The sequence below is a fragment of the Littorina saxatilis genome, linkage group LG15, assembly GCF_037325665.1.
Source record: "Littorina saxatilis isolate snail1 linkage group LG15, US_GU_Lsax_2.0, whole genome shotgun sequence".
Classification (NCBI taxonomy): Eukaryota; Metazoa; Mollusca; class Gastropoda; order Littorinimorpha; family Littorinidae; genus Littorina; species Littorina saxatilis.
This window is the reverse complement of record NC_090259.1, coordinates 4,033,649-4,048,652: the sequence shown is the minus strand read 5'-3', so window position 1 is coordinate 4,048,652 and position 15,004 is coordinate 4,033,649. Positions and strand designations below refer to the sequence as shown.

Sequence of the window (15,004 nt, the reverse complement as noted above, 5' to 3'; positions counted from 1 at the left end):
AATAAGTTAACCTCATGCTCACAAAAAGTTTATCTTCTGCACATATTAATTCCCTACCCTTGCCAAACACAAACTGCTGTACAGACAGCAAATATTGTTGGGTTAAAATATAAACACACACACACACAAAAAGCAGAAAACAAAAACTGACCCATTTGGCCCCACAAGACCGTAGCGCCTGTTGTGTGTGATTTGCAGAGACGCGTTGACGAAGAGTTCCTTGCCTCGCGCCGCTATGGAGAAGTTCTCCACCTGGTTGATAAAAACAGCAAAACATTTCACTCTACATATCATAGTTTTTCATATAATCAAGGAAATGTTATTTGCAAGTGCTTTGAACTACATCAAAGCTACGGACAAAGATACACATTACAATAATGAACTCAATAAATAAAATAGACCTATTTGGTATCTGAGCTACTCTCGTGAAATATCACCTTGTCATACATGTATTTTGAAAGTCATGAGAACTTTGAACGTTAAGAAATTAGCCTTTCAAAGAAATGACAGATAAGCATTCAAACAAAAAACTGTAACGTCCTTCAAATAACATCAGCTTCATGGGATACCACCCAGTCAACAGCAGGAAAACAAGAAACAAATAAGGCCTGACTGTTATGTGGACAGAATAAAAACTAACACACAATGTTTCTGAGGAATAAAGCCACTTGCTCATTTCAATGCTTGTTATTCTCTCAGGTGTCAGGAGATTGATTCAACAAAACTCTCGCTTTGCACATGTTGTATGCATTTACACCGCTTACTTCCCTTTACTTTTTTTGTTTTAGGGTAACAAGAATATCTATGCTTATTCTTGTTACCCTCATAAAATAAAGACTTGTCATTGTTTATCAGATCTTAAAATAGTGCGCTGCCTCATTTGCTGAAGAACAGACCTGGGAACCCCTGTTTTGCACTCTAAGTATTCTCAAAGAAACTTGACGCATTTTCAGAAAAATGAGTGTACCCCACATAGCATTCGAACATCCAAAATACGGTATCAGCTTCCAGATGCGCTTGTGAAGCTCAGTAGTCTAGGATTATTTTTAATATCGTATTTTCTTTCCAGCTGATCGTATTTTAGACACTCAAGCGTACAAAACAAGAAACACCCCCGTCCTTAGCATTCTCACAGCCACCAACTGAGCAGGCACTGCTAACAAGTGTGGTTATTTTCCTTTGACCATTAATATGTGCCTCTATAAGTCCTTGTAGAATCTTAATCCACCAATAACTCCCTAACCGTGTGTTTGACTGGTCCCAATTTTTGTAAGGACCGTCTCAGGAATGTATAGAACCTGTTCACCAAGTTTGGTGACGATCGGTCTGTTCATTCTTGAGATCTATGTGCGAACACAAACAAACAAACAAATAAACACATCGAGCGAAACATAGACACACCCCTATACCGGGGGTGTAAATATGGTGAAATCGTATGGGTTCCCAGGTCTGGAAGAAGCCAAAGAAAGACAGAAAGTACGGCCAAACTCCCACCTTGATATCAAGCTGGTTCTCGAGGATGGCGCCTTTAGAGGACTGCTCCTGTTGCGACACGCTGAACTGACCCTCCTCCTCCAGCTCACTCAGGAACTGGGCCTGGCACACACACGGGTAGAGAATACAGGTATACACATAGACACACAATACAGGTATACAATACAGGTATACAGTATAGAAACACACAATACAGGAATACACATAGACACACACAATACATGTATACACATAGACACACACAATACAGGTATACACATAGACACACACAATACAGGTATACACATAGACACACACAATACATGTATACACATAGACACACACAATACATGTATACACATAGACACACACAATACAGGAATACACATAGACACACACAATACATGTATACACATAGACACACAATACAGGAATACACATAGACACACACAATACATGTATACACATAGACACACACAATACATGTATACACATAGACACACACAATACATGTATACACATAGAAACACACAATACAGGTATACACATAGACACACACAATACATGTATACACATAGACACACACAATACAGGTATACACATAGACACACACAATACAGGAATACACATAGACACACACAATACATGTATACACATAGACACACACAATACAGGTATATACATAAAAACACACAATACAGGAATACACATACACACACACAATACATGTATACACATAGACACACACAATACATGTATACACATAGACACACACAATACATGTATACACATAGACACACACAATACAGGAATACACATAGACACACACAATACATGTATACACATAGACACACAATACAGGAATACACATAGACACACACAATACATGTATACACATAGACACACACAATACATGTATACACATAGACACACACAATACATGTATACACATAGAAACACACAATACAGGTATACACATAGACACACACAATACAGGTATACACATAGACACACACAATACAGGTATACACATAGACACACACAATACAGGTATACACATAGACACACACAATACATGTATACACATAGACACACACAATACAGGTATACACATAGACACACACAATACAGGTATACACATAGACACACACAATACAGGTATACAATACAGGTATATACATAAAAACACACAATACAGGAATACACATACACACACACAATACATGTGTATGTATACACATAGTCATAGACACACACAATACAGGTAAACACATACACACACACAGATACACAAACACACACATGTACATGATATAGTCGTTTTGTACTTGATAAGACGCATACAGTAAATGAGTCATACACAGACATGCCCCCCTACACAATGTTATAAACATTATATACACATACACAAACAATAACATACACAGGTACATGATACAGTCATTTTGTACTTGATAAGACGCATACAGTCATACACAGACATGCCCCCCTACACAATGTTATAAACATTATATACACATACACAAACAATAACATACACACACATTTATGAATTTGAATGAGAAAAAATAACATTGGGTCTGAATGGAGCTACAAGTACAAGCTATATCTGCATATATCTATAGTATATGCTAATGTGTTTGCTGGCTTAATGTCAGCTTATAAGTATTTTTATTTTTATTTTAATCATTCGTTAAACTGCTTGTTTTTTTGTGTTTTAAACATATCAGATTCGTTTGTCTATATTGAGCTACTTTTTTCTACTAATTATTATTAGTATTACCGTAGCTTTAGCAAGGACAGATTGCTAGACATAAAATCCTCAACCTGAAGTAACAAATATCAATCAATCACGCTCTCTCTCATGACTGCAAGTATCCGCTAACAAAAGCAGCTTACCCTTTTCTTCAACTTCTTCATTTCCTTCTTGCTCAGTTTTGGTTTGTCCTCCTCTTCTTCGCCTGTCAAACAATCAACAGAAGTTAAAGCCATAATTCTTTCACAGCTTCAATTGCAAGCGCTTTATTTATTTATAAATTCCAAAGCACAACACATGAACATTTTTTATAAATCTAAACGAAACTTAAAGGCAATATTTAAGCCATGTTGACTCATGCTAATGAGGTGTGACCTTGTTTCAATGATGTTGCTTGTTAAAGAGTGGAGAACACTGTGTGTGTGTGTGTGTGTGCGTGTGTATGTGTGTGTGTATGTGTGTGCATGTATGTATGTGTGTATGTGTGTGTGTGTGTGTGAATGTATACGTGTGTGAATGTATACGTGTGTGTATGTGTGTGTGTGTGTGTGTGTGTCTGTCTGTGTGTGCAACCCTCATTCAGTGTAATTTGTAAAAGAAAGAAAGATCAGTTTTGACTACTTATCATAAATACCATCACACTCAGTTACCTTTCTCTTCGTTATCAGAGTTGTAGATTTCCTCCTCCTCGTCTTCATCCTCATCGCCCGGTGACGGAGCGGCGGCGGCTTTGGGAGGGGGAGGCTTGAAGTCCAACTTGTCCTCCATGCCCCCTTCTTCCCCCTCCTCCCCATTCTCCTCCTGGGCCACCACCTCCCGCAGCAAGTCCAGCTTGCTCTTCTTCGGCTTCTTGTCCTGACGCACCATGCATAAAGTCAGCAAATTAATACCGAGGTACGTACCCCTTTTTTGTAAGACCCCTAATTGTCACCACAGTCAGTGAGTCAATAAAAAAAAAAAAACAGTAATGTTGCCCTAAGTGCACATGGCTGATAGTGATACCACCTTAACACCTGTGTATCTCATCTAATGTCACGGGCCTCAAACACTCAAAAAGTCAAGTCAATTCTGTTTGTTTTGGTTTGTGATTTGTCTGTCTTCTTCTTTTTTCTGTGTTTTGTGCCTGAGGAAGACCCTAGTGGTCGAAACATCGTGATTTGTTATTTGTTTCGTCTTCGTCAAACACATGAGTACAGTATTTTTAGGTCATTTTATTTCAAGTCAAGTCAAGTAAACCACGGTATTTCACAGTCAGGCACTGCAATAAGAAGTTATACTATAGTTTTAATTTAAGCCATACTTAAACTTAGAAGTTGAACTGAATCAGTACGATCTGTATCACGTTATTGTTGATTTAATATCTTTGGTTATGACATTTGATCAAAAACAATGCTACGCCCGTAACGATTTACTTTTGATTACATTTTCATTCAAACAAAACAGAAATTTAATCACCTTTTTCTTTTTCTTCTTCTCCCCTTCTTGCCCGTCACCAGTTGCTACTGCTAGTTCGTCCATCTGGGCTGACAGTTTCGTCTCGGATTCCTCGTCGTTCCAGTCGTCGTCCGGATTCTTCTTCTTGTTCTTTTTGGGCATTATGAGGATTCTGTCAGCGGAGGTCTTTGTTAACTGGACTAACTGTTCATCAGATCAAACGATCCCGATTTGTCGATTTCTTGCCTGTCGGTGCAACTACAGTGTCAGTGCCTGACTGTGAAATACTGTGGTTGGCACATGTGTTTTCCCAGCTTCCGGTTTTGTCTATTTTCTCTCGCACAAATTGTGATGACGTCATCTTTTACACTCTGTCCTTTTACTCAGGTCTTGTTTATCAAAATTGTATATATTTAAACACAACATGTTTTAAAAATAGCTCCAATTACTAAAATTAATGTTCGTATGATGGCATGTGATACATAGAACCACAACTCGTTCAGTCCGACATGTGTGTTCTTTTTTTAGGTTGCGCACAAATCACATGAGAATGAGGTAGGAGGTGACGTCATATACACAATCTCCACGTTGTCTGCTATTCGGCCTGTGGCGAGAACGACAGAAGGTTGTTTTGTTTGTGGTTTTCATTTCAACAAGTTGTTGTAGAGTTTGACTGTGAGGTAACATGGGTCAGGGACAAAGTAACGCTCCAATATCTACTGTCAGCGCGCCAACGGACGACGGGATCACCTGGTGGTGCAGAATTAGTGCCAAGGCAATTTGTGTTATTGGTGGTTTGGGTGAGAAAAGCATCGATGTTTTCTTTCTCCTTCTTAATTGTTTAAACTTGATGTGTCCTGTTTTATCGATATTATTTGTTGACAGCTGCGTAGTGTTACTAGATTTAAGGTACCCAGACGCCAGTGAGTATAGCCACGCATTATTAAGAAGTTAGAACGTGTACTTTGTGAACCCAGATAATTAATCAATTAACCTACCACTACCAGTATACAATCTACTTCATGGTTTTAACATTTAAATAGAAATGTATTACCATAACAAAAACACTGGTTTAAACAAATATAGTGTTGGTTTTGAATTAAACATTTAAAAATCTAGTTGTGTTGATCAAACTAGCAATTGAAGTACATGTATGTACAATCATGACAGAACTGGGTAGTGGGTAATACTATTAAAAGTATTATTACTATTAGTATTAATTAAAGCATATTGATTGGATTGCATTCAGCTACAGGGTTTCATTTACTAGTGCGCCATTGGCACATTAAATCTGAAAATGTCCCATTACAATTCCCTTCACTGCATCAAAGGGCGCATTGAGATTACGTACCACTTCGACACCAAATGTACACTTTACATCGGAATTACACACCGGACATACGCACACACACACACACATACACACACACACACTGTGACACACACTGTGACACACACACATACATACAGCGATAACACGATATAGCGGCTGACTCTCAGATGGCACCATATTGCATAATTTTGCATCTTTGGTCGTTTGCGTGTCTTGCTTTCGACCTTGTCCCATCAGAATTTGGTTGAGGGGGATAAATGTCCCATTGCCTTTTTCTCCCAGGCTAAACCCTGCAGCTACACACAGGATTCCACCAACCTGATGTTTTAGAAGCTTGACGGTATACATTAGGCAAAAAAAAAAAATAGGTCTGTTTACGGTAACATAGGCCAAAAAAATAGGGTCGGTAGGTCGGGATTTTTTTTTTTCTCTCCAAAAAACCATATTTTTACGTTATTTTGCAAAAAAACCAAGATTTTTTTTATTTTTTTTTCCCCAAATGCCAAAAAAAGTCTAGGGTCGCGCGAAAAAAATAGGGTCGGTCGGGTTACCGTAAACAGACCTATTTTTTTTTTGGCCTTAACGACACCCCTCCCCCGAAAATTCTGAGACCACCTCCGTTTTAAGATTTACGCTTCCATGTTAATCATGTTGTCTGTAGTATTAATAATTCTGTAATTAGATACCACTAGCTAGTCCACTTAAAAGGGCAGTTTTTAAGATCTATCATTTTCTCAGATTTGTTAGAAATAGAAGTCTTGGATTAAGAGGTGGGTGGGAGGGGTTCCACTACATCACCCAAATGCGACGTACATTCCGCAAAGCTATTTAACCTGTGTCCCCCGTTTCATTAAGGCAAGAATTGGCGAGTGGGGAGAGGAAGTACGTACCGTGCTAGGATTTGGCGAGAGAACGCTAGCACGTATTGGAGGTGCTCAATACGGGAGGCAAAATGTCCGCCGCACAGTTACACAGTTGTTTGTGGCTGTTGACCAACAGTGCGTATAATCTTATCGGTGTCAACCAATGGTGTTTAGTCCTTGTGCATAGTCATCAAACTGTTTCATATTCACTCTCGCTTCCTTGCTCCGTGAGAGGCTAGCAGGGAGCAAGTAAAGTCTCACCTAAAAGAAACACACATCTGGATAATATACCACATGAAGGATTTAAAAAAAGTCATTGTTTACTACCGACCCTTATTTTTACTCCAACCCTAACACGTTCTTTTGACCCTTCAACAATCATTTTGTTTAAAGGACAAAAAAAAAAAATTGTCTGTTTCTGGTCACCCGACCGACCCTAAATTTCGGCGCCGACCCTAAACTTTTTTTTTCCAAACTCAAAAATTTTATTTATTTTTTGGTGGTAAAGGACAGGGTGAGAAAATGAACAACAAAAACGTGTGAAAACGAAAGTCCGCTGACGATTTGTAAATGTGTTGAGTGTCTTGTCTCTATGTATAGTGAATCCAGTCTCTTTGCGCGATTTTTAAAGTTAGTTTTATTGGTCTACATTTGGGGTAAAAAAAAAAAAAATAAAAAAAAAAAAAAAAAATCCCGACCTACCGACCCTATTTTTTTTAGCCATGTTACCAGAAACAGACAATTTTCTTTTTTTGGCCTAAAGGACAAAATTTGATGTTGCAGACTTGCAAGGAAAACTATACTCTTCTCTACCAGCAAGGGACCCAGTTTGTGTGATTTCAGACCAATAAAAAAGTAACCTAGGCTCGTGTTAACAAAAACACTACCTTCAAACAAAAAATTATGATAAATAAAAATAATAAAATAAAACGTAGTTAAAAGAAGGAATCAAACTTCTTCTTTTTTTGCCTAATGGTGGATGCTACAAAATACATGTATACTTCAATATTTTATTTTAAATAAGTGATTCTTGTTTTGGAATTGGAAACAACAATATATATATTACTGATTTGATGTGATGTATAAATGAGGCATCAAAAGCAACAGGCACCCATTGCAAATAGAAGTGGTTGAATTTGACCACAAATTCTCCTTGTAGATATGTTGATCGATCATATAAACTGTAATAAATGTATACACACTTGAAAGCTGTGCAGGTTAAAACTTGTCGTGCTGCTTCATCATACCAATGCATGAGTACAATTTGTTTTCTTCTCAACAGGGGCAGTAATCGCAGGGTTGTTTCGCTGCATCACATTCACTCCCCTTTGTCTTGTCGCCGGCATTATGCTCATGTAAGTAACACCCGTCTGGTATTTGTTATTGATGCTTGTGTGGTTTGCTTGACCTTCACCGTGGGTCGTGGTTTCGTGGACGACCCAGAGCCTCACAAAATTGTCTTTATCTCTGAAACTGTTTAGAGGTTTTAATTGAGACTTCATGTAATCTCCAATCACCATATGACCTTCCCAGTGCCCAACTTTTGAAAGATTATCTTTGTAAACAAACAAATAAACGATGACGTAATTTGAACTACACAGTCCGCATGATGGAATTACGTTATTCCGATGGCGTGGGTCGTGAATGACCCATACTTTTTACGTTGAATCATTTTTGACTCACATGCGAAGCAAAAGTGAGTCTATGTACTCACCCGAGTCGTCCGTCCGTCCGTCCGTCCGTCCGTCCGTCCAGAAAACTTTAACGTTGGATATTTCTTGGACACTATTCAGTCTATCAGTACCAAATTTGGCAAGATGGTGTATGATGACAAGGCCCCAAAAAACATACATAGCATCTTGACCTTGCTTCAAGGTCAAGGTCGCAGGGGCCATAAATGTTGTCTAAAAAACAGCTATTTTTCACATTTTTCCCATTTTCTCTGAAGTTTTTGAGATTGAATGCCTCACCTATATATGATATATAGGGCAAAGTAAGCCCCATCTTTTGATACCAGTTTGGTTTACCTTGCTTCAAGGTCAAGGTCACAGGAGCTCTTCAAAGTTGGATTGTATACATATTTTGAAGTGACCTTGACCCTGAACTATGGAAGATAACTGTTTCAAACTTAAAAATTATGTGGGGCACATGTTATGCTTTCATCATGAGACACATTTGGTCACATATGATCAAGGTCAAGGTCACTTTGACCCTTATGAAATGTGATCAAAATAAGGTAGTGAACCACTAAAAGTGACCATATCTCATGGTAGAAAGAGCCAATAAGCACCATTGTACTTCCTATGTCTTGAATTAACAGCTTTGTGTTGCATGACCTTGGATGACCTTGACCTTGGGTCAAGGTCACATGTGTTTTGGTAGGAAAAATTTGTAAAGCAGTTCTTAGTGTATGATGTCATTGCTAGGTTTGTAAAGGTCAAGGTCAATCATGTGAGTCGTATGGGCTTTGCCCTTCTTGTTTGGAAAGTATGGGTCGTACACGAAGTAGTCCGAAGCGTGATCTGGTAAGGTTAAGAGTGGGAGGGGAGCAGAGAGGAGGGATCGACCTGTACAAGATGGCATTATAATGGAACTCTCGAGTCTTCAATCTTGTGCTGCTTGAAGGTTGCATTAACTAAATATAAAGGGTTTAATGACAGAGAGTGAGAAGTAAGAGGAGGGGAATAGAGAGAGGGGGGCGGGGCATGGAGGGAGAGAGAGAGAGGGTGAGCAAGAGAAGATTGAGGGAGAGAGAGAGGGGGAGATATGGATGGGGTGGGGGGGGGGGGGGGGGGTCTGAGAGATAGAGAGAGAGAGAGGGGAGAGAGAGGGAGAGAAGGAATAGAGAGGGAGGGTGCGAAGAGGAAGAGTGAGAGAGACAGAGGGGGGAGAGGGATGGAGGAAGAGAGAGAAAGAGAGGGAGGGAGAGAGAGAGAGAGAGAGAGAGAGAGAGAGAGAGAGAGAGAGAGAGAGAAAGAGAGGGAGGGAGAGAGAGAGAGAAAGAAGGAGAAGTAACTGTAAAAGGAAAAAGAATGTCCAGTATAAAAACCCGTGTCCATTTTGCATGTAACTGAAAAAACATATTGGATTACAAATTCCCAACAAATACGCAGACGGAAGAGAAAGAAAGTTATCAAGAAAGAGAGAGAGAGCGAGTGAAAGGGTTATAAGTTTACAGTTGGCGACATCACAATAAAACCCCATCCGAAATAGTACCCGCTGATGGGACAAAAAAAGAAGTCTGATCTCCTTTAAAAATAGAAAAAGGGTTTAATGAGTTGATACTGTTGTGTTGTGATAAGGTATATATCTTGTGTTGCCTGCAGGTTGCAAGGGTTCATGTTGATACTGTTGTGTTGTGATAAGGTATATATCTTGTGTTGTGATAAGGTATATATCTTGTGTTGTGATAAGGTATATATCTTGTGTTGTGATAAGGTATATATCTTGTGTTGTGATAAGGTATATATCTTGTGTTGTGATAAGGTATATATCTTGTGTTGCCTGCAGGTTGCAAGGGTTCATGCTGATACTGTTTGAGGCTCCCTGCTGCTGCCAGTTCCTGGACTTCGTTCAGCCAGTGTCGCGCTTCAGTGAACGTCGCAGCCCTTTCCAAAAAGCTATCTTTTATGGCTTGTGAGTTTTCACATCTAAATATTGGCTACAGGTTGTATGTGTGTGTGTGTGTGAGTTCATGTGTGTGTGTGTGTCACGTGTGTGTGTGTGTGAGAGAGAGAGAGAGAGAGAGAGAGAGAGAGAGAGAGAGAGAGAGAGAGAGAGAGAGAGAGAGAGAGACAGGCAGACAGACAGACAGACAGAGAGACAGAGAGACAGAAAGAGAGAGAGAGACAGAGAGAAAGAGAGAGAGATCCAGAGAGACTTGGGTGGATTTTATGTCACCCTTTTTTTGTTAGACTTATTTAGTTTGTCAAAGCAAGTCAGAATACTTGGTTTTCCCTTGTTGGGAAATGTGCTGCCCTTGCAAGCATTCTGTGAACATGAAAAATGGTATGGCCACAATGATACAATTTTTTATACATAATATTCAGAGTTATGAAAAGCTTAAGGGGACCACAGACATGGATTGCCAGTGAGTGGATGTAACTTGATGGTGTATGTTTTCAGGCCTGCGATACTGCCGCTCATTCTGTGTTTCTCCATCACCACAGCGATCGGCTGCATGCTGGTCTTCGCCTCTGGGGGGATCTACGGCATCATCGCTCTGGGCAAAAAGTGAGTGTGGTCTCAGCGTACGGGAAATATGTACAACTTTGGATGCACAATTTTGATTGCTAACATGGAAGTTATATTGTCATCTATATATATATACGACTTGTGTCTGTCTGTGTGTGTGTGTGTCCGCGATGCACGCCCATGGTTCTCGATGGATCTGTTTCAAATTTGGTGGGCATATTCAGGTAGACCCCGGACACAACCTGCTCGATGAGATATTTCAACATGTGCTCTCAGCGCACAGCGCTGAACCGATTTTGGTTTTTCTCTGGATCCATTCCCAGTAACTCTTCCTTATCTTCTACAGTGTTTTCAGCGTTTATCTCCCTTCCTTCGTGTGGCGTCAATCCATATTCCCGTTTCTATTTTTAGAAGGTCACTGTCGACAACGCTCAATCCATATTCCCGCTATACTATTTTTACTCTTCTCCAGTGTTTTGCGCGTTTATCTCCCTTCCTTTGTGCGGTGCGCCGGCAAAGCCGGGTCCCCGGCGCAGCCGGTTATTTGGCTCGACTTCTTCCCGGCGAAGCCGTACCCGGCGAAGCCATACCCGGCGAAGCGGGTATTCATCTAGTACATACATGTGTGCACATATTTATGAGCAGGGACAGACAAACAAAGAAACAGACACAAGTAGACAGACACGGACATACAAACCCGCATGCATGCACACACACACACACACACACACACACACACACACACACACACACACACACACACACACACACACACACACACACGTGCTTACACACACAAGGAGAGATCGAGAGACTTTGTCAGTTGTTGTCTCAGGAATAAACATACTCTGCATGTGAGCTTTTGCAGAATAGAGTGTGCAATAAACTACATGGGTTATCACTGGTTTTAATAAACAAGCTTCTTTGAGATACATTGAATTAGACAAAAATTATCCCCCCAAAATCCATGAATAATAACATTAACAAATTAGTTAAATAATGAATTTAGGTAAGTATGATGTAGCCCTGTGTAGTTGCCCTCATGGAAATGTCGGTTAGCTAAGTATATCATTCTTCCTGGGGAGAGCAAGTTGTCATGCAGTATGGTGCTGCCCAATTTTGTCTTTTGGGGAAGGGGTCCTACATTTAAAAAGAAAGAAAAATGTGGAGATCAGCCTGCTGATGGTGGGCATGCAGTAATAATAGTATGTATTCATAAAATGTGGAGATCAGCCTGCTGATGGTGGGCATGCAGTAATAATATTATGTATTCATAAAATGTGGAGATCAGCCTGCTGATGGTGGGCATGCAGTAATAATATTATGTATTCATAAAATGTGGAGATCAGCCTGCTGATGGTGGGCATGCAGTAATAATATTATGTATTCATAAAATGTGGAGATCAGCCTGCTGATGGTGGGCATGCAGTAATAATATTATGTATTCATAAAATGTGGAGATCAGCCTGCTGATGGTGGGCATGCAGTAATAATATTATGTATTCATAAAATGTGGAGATCAGCCTGCTGATGGTGGGCATGCAGTAATAATAGTATGTATTCATAAAATGATTTTTTAGTAGTACATGTAGTTGTATGTAGTTGTAGTATATTAGTTCCTATTTAGGGCGAGTAGCCAGATGCCAAATTTAAGCATATATAATTGCTTCTTCTTCTTAGTGTTACCCTTGTAAAAAAAAGAATTGTCATTGCCATTGATAATTTTGTTGTCTGTTGTTACAGGGCTGACCGAGACACCATGATGAATCGGGCGAAGGGCGACGACGTGGAGATGAAGGAGACTTTGATGGCTAACGAGGAAACGGCGTCGGTGCAATGATAACGTCTGACGTGTTCACTCACACTCAGTCCCCCCACCCCCTCCACTGACCTATATTGCCACCATGGTTCTTCATGAGAGTTGCTGGACGCGTCGACACATGTGACAGTATGCTTGTGGGGATCTGGATGACTTGTGGCATCAGTAAGGGGTGAATTGTGTTCATTTTGTTTGGACAAGGGACAGAGGACATTACCAGCAGTGTACCTGGAGGCAGATTTGCAGAGTGATCAGTCGTGTTGTGGAGTTCACTTTGACAGTGGCTGGGCCAGTACGTGGTGATGTCTTGTGCTAACCGGAAGAAACCATGGTCGAGTGATTGTAAAGAACTCATCAAGTATCAGGCTATGTGCAATAATGTCTTTTGATGTCACGCCAAGTGAGTCTATTGGCTAGAAATGGTGAATGTGTGAGAGATAGAATTTTTAACTTTTTTCTGAGGGTGACAGAATAAGCGATGCAAACATGCTTTTTTTTTATCTGGCCCTCGCCCATTGAGGGTTTACTCAATATAAGAAGAAATGGAAGTAAAGTTACCAACAGTACAAATGACATAATCAACGTGTCCAGCAATCGATAAGACATTTCTAGATGCATTATGAGTGAGACTAAGAGCGAGAGATTGGATACTGAAAATGTCAGTACTTTAAGGTCAATAGCCCCTTTCACGCATGTGTGAGAGAGTGTATGTGTGTGTGAGAGAGAACGAACAAACGAACGTTATTTTAAAAGGATGGAGGTTTAAGGCACATTGCCTTGTCTAACAACCTATCCTTAAACAAATAGAGAGAGCGAGAGAGAGAGTGAGTGTGACACTGGACTGAAATGAATTGTTCAATTTGTAATAGTTTGTATTACAGTACAAATAGAGAGAGAGAGAGTGAGTGTGTGACACTGGACTGAATTGTTCAATTTGTAATAGTTTGTATTACAGTACAAATAGAGAGAGTGAGTGTGTGACACTGGACTGAAATGAATTGTTCAATTTGTAATAGTTTGTATTACAGTGGAACCTCCCTTTTAAGACCTTGACAAATGTGAGCAAATCAGGTCCTAAAAAGGAGGGAGGCTTACTGAGGGTAAATGTACAGAGGTTATGAATAGAAAGTCTAAAAAACCGGGTCAGGGAGGGGTCTTACTGAGGGTATATGTACAGAGGTTATGAATAGAAAGTGTGAGAAAACCGGGTCAGGGAGGGGTCTTACTGAGGGTATATGTACAGAGGTTATGAATAGAAAGTGTGAGAAAACCGGGTCAGGGAGGAGTCTTGCTGAGGGTATATGTACAGAGGTTATGAATAGAAAGTGTGAGAAAACCGGGTCAGGGAGGAGTCTTACTGAGGGTATATGTACAGAGGTTATGAATAGAAAGTGTGAGAAAACCGGGTCAGGGAGGAGTCTTACTGAGGGTATATGTACAGAGGTTATGAATAGAAAGTGTGAGAAAACTGGGTCAGGGAGGAGTCTTACTGAGGGTATATGTACAGAGGTTATGAATAGAAAGTGTGAGAAAACCGGGTCAGGGAGGGGTCTTACTGAGGAGTCTTACTGAGGGTAAATGTACAGAGGTTATGAATAGAAAGTGTGAGAAAACCGGGTCAGGGAGGAAGGGGTGCACGTAATAGGGTTCATCTGTTTGCAGTCAAAGACAAAGTTATTAGAAAGACTGTTCTGATAATTCATAGCACTTTTGATATTTTTCACACACTCACTCGCACTCACAAATAAACACACACACACACTCACACACAGAGTCAACCATGCACACACCCACATGCATGCACAGACGCATGAACGTACGCACACATGCACACACACAGACACCACGCACACAAACGCACTCACACGCACAGTAACACACATGCCAACTATACACACACACGCGCACACACACACAGTGACACACATGCACACTATATACACAAGCGCACACACACAAAGTGACGCACACAAACACACTCGTGTGCTCGCACAAAGTTTAAGCTGGATAGAATCTCTTAGGACATTGTGTTTTGATATCTGATTGATTGATATAAAGCTATACACAGCAGATACTGATGTCACAGCCAAACATTTTGTCATAATTGTTGGCATGATCTTGTCTTTATTTGT

At 40.2% G+C, this 15,004-nt stretch overlaps 2 protein-coding genes and 1 long non-coding RNA gene across 4 annotated transcripts in view; 2 read left to right on the top strand and 1 right to left on the bottom strand.

The window, feature by feature from the left end:
* Nucleotides 1-4,956, bottom strand: part of LOC138948255 (ATP-binding cassette sub-family F member 1-like) — a 31,773-nt gene extending 26,817 nt beyond the window's left edge. Inside the window, exons 1-5 of the mRNA XM_070319773.1 lie at nt 4,685-4,956; nt 3,880-4,084; nt 3,373-3,434; nt 1,495-1,596; nt 152-252 (exon numbers count right to left, since the gene is read on the bottom strand). Coding sequence (XP_070175874.1) covers nt 152-252; nt 1,495-1,596; nt 3,373-3,434; nt 3,880-4,084; nt 4,685-4,825 — 611 coding nt within the window. The 5' untranslated portion in view covers nt 4,826-4,956. The remainder of the gene's footprint in view (nt 1-151; nt 253-1,494; nt 1,597-3,372; nt 3,435-3,879; nt 4,085-4,684) is intronic.
* Nucleotides 1-15,004, top strand: part of LOC138948276 (uncharacterized) — a 289,660-nt gene that overhangs the window by 245,745 nt on the left and 28,911 nt on the right. The window lies entirely within an intron of this gene.
* LOC138948263 (calcium channel flower homolog) lies at nt 5,234-14,968 on the top strand. Of its 2 annotated transcripts, XR_011449945.1 has the most exons (6): nt 5,234-5,463; nt 8,142-8,214; nt 10,370-10,495; nt 10,985-11,092; nt 12,797-14,315; nt 14,461-14,968. XR_011449945.1 is itself a non-coding variant. In XM_070319785.1 (5 exons), the coding sequence occupies exons 1-5, from the start codon at nt 5,349-5,351 to the stop codon at nt 12,891-12,893; spliced, it is 519 nt and encodes a 172-aa protein (XP_070175886.1). In that variant the 5' UTR covers nt 5,234-5,348; the 3' UTR covers nt 12,894-14,451. The 2 variants fall into 2 exon arrangements, 1 of the variants encoding a protein (XP_070175886.1); XM_070319785.1 differs by lacking the exon at nt 14,461-14,968 and having other exon boundaries at nt 12,797-14,451.

What these genes read in the sequence shown, in the direction of transcription:
- LOC138948263 (XM_070319785.1), top strand. Translation starts at nt 5,349, where the DNA reads ATGGGTCAGGGACAAAGTAACGCTCCAATATCTACTGTCAGCGCGCCA. An exon ending in AAAGCTATCTTTTATGGCTT is followed by an intron (nt 10,496 to 10,984) that starts GTGAGTTTTCAC and finishes GTATGTTTTCAG; the next exon opens with GCCTGCGATACTGCCGCTCA. An exon ending in ATCATCGCTCTGGGCAAAAA is followed by an intron (nt 11,093 to 12,796) that starts GTGAGTGTGGTC and finishes CTGTTGTTACAG; the next exon opens with GGCTGACCGAGACACCATGA.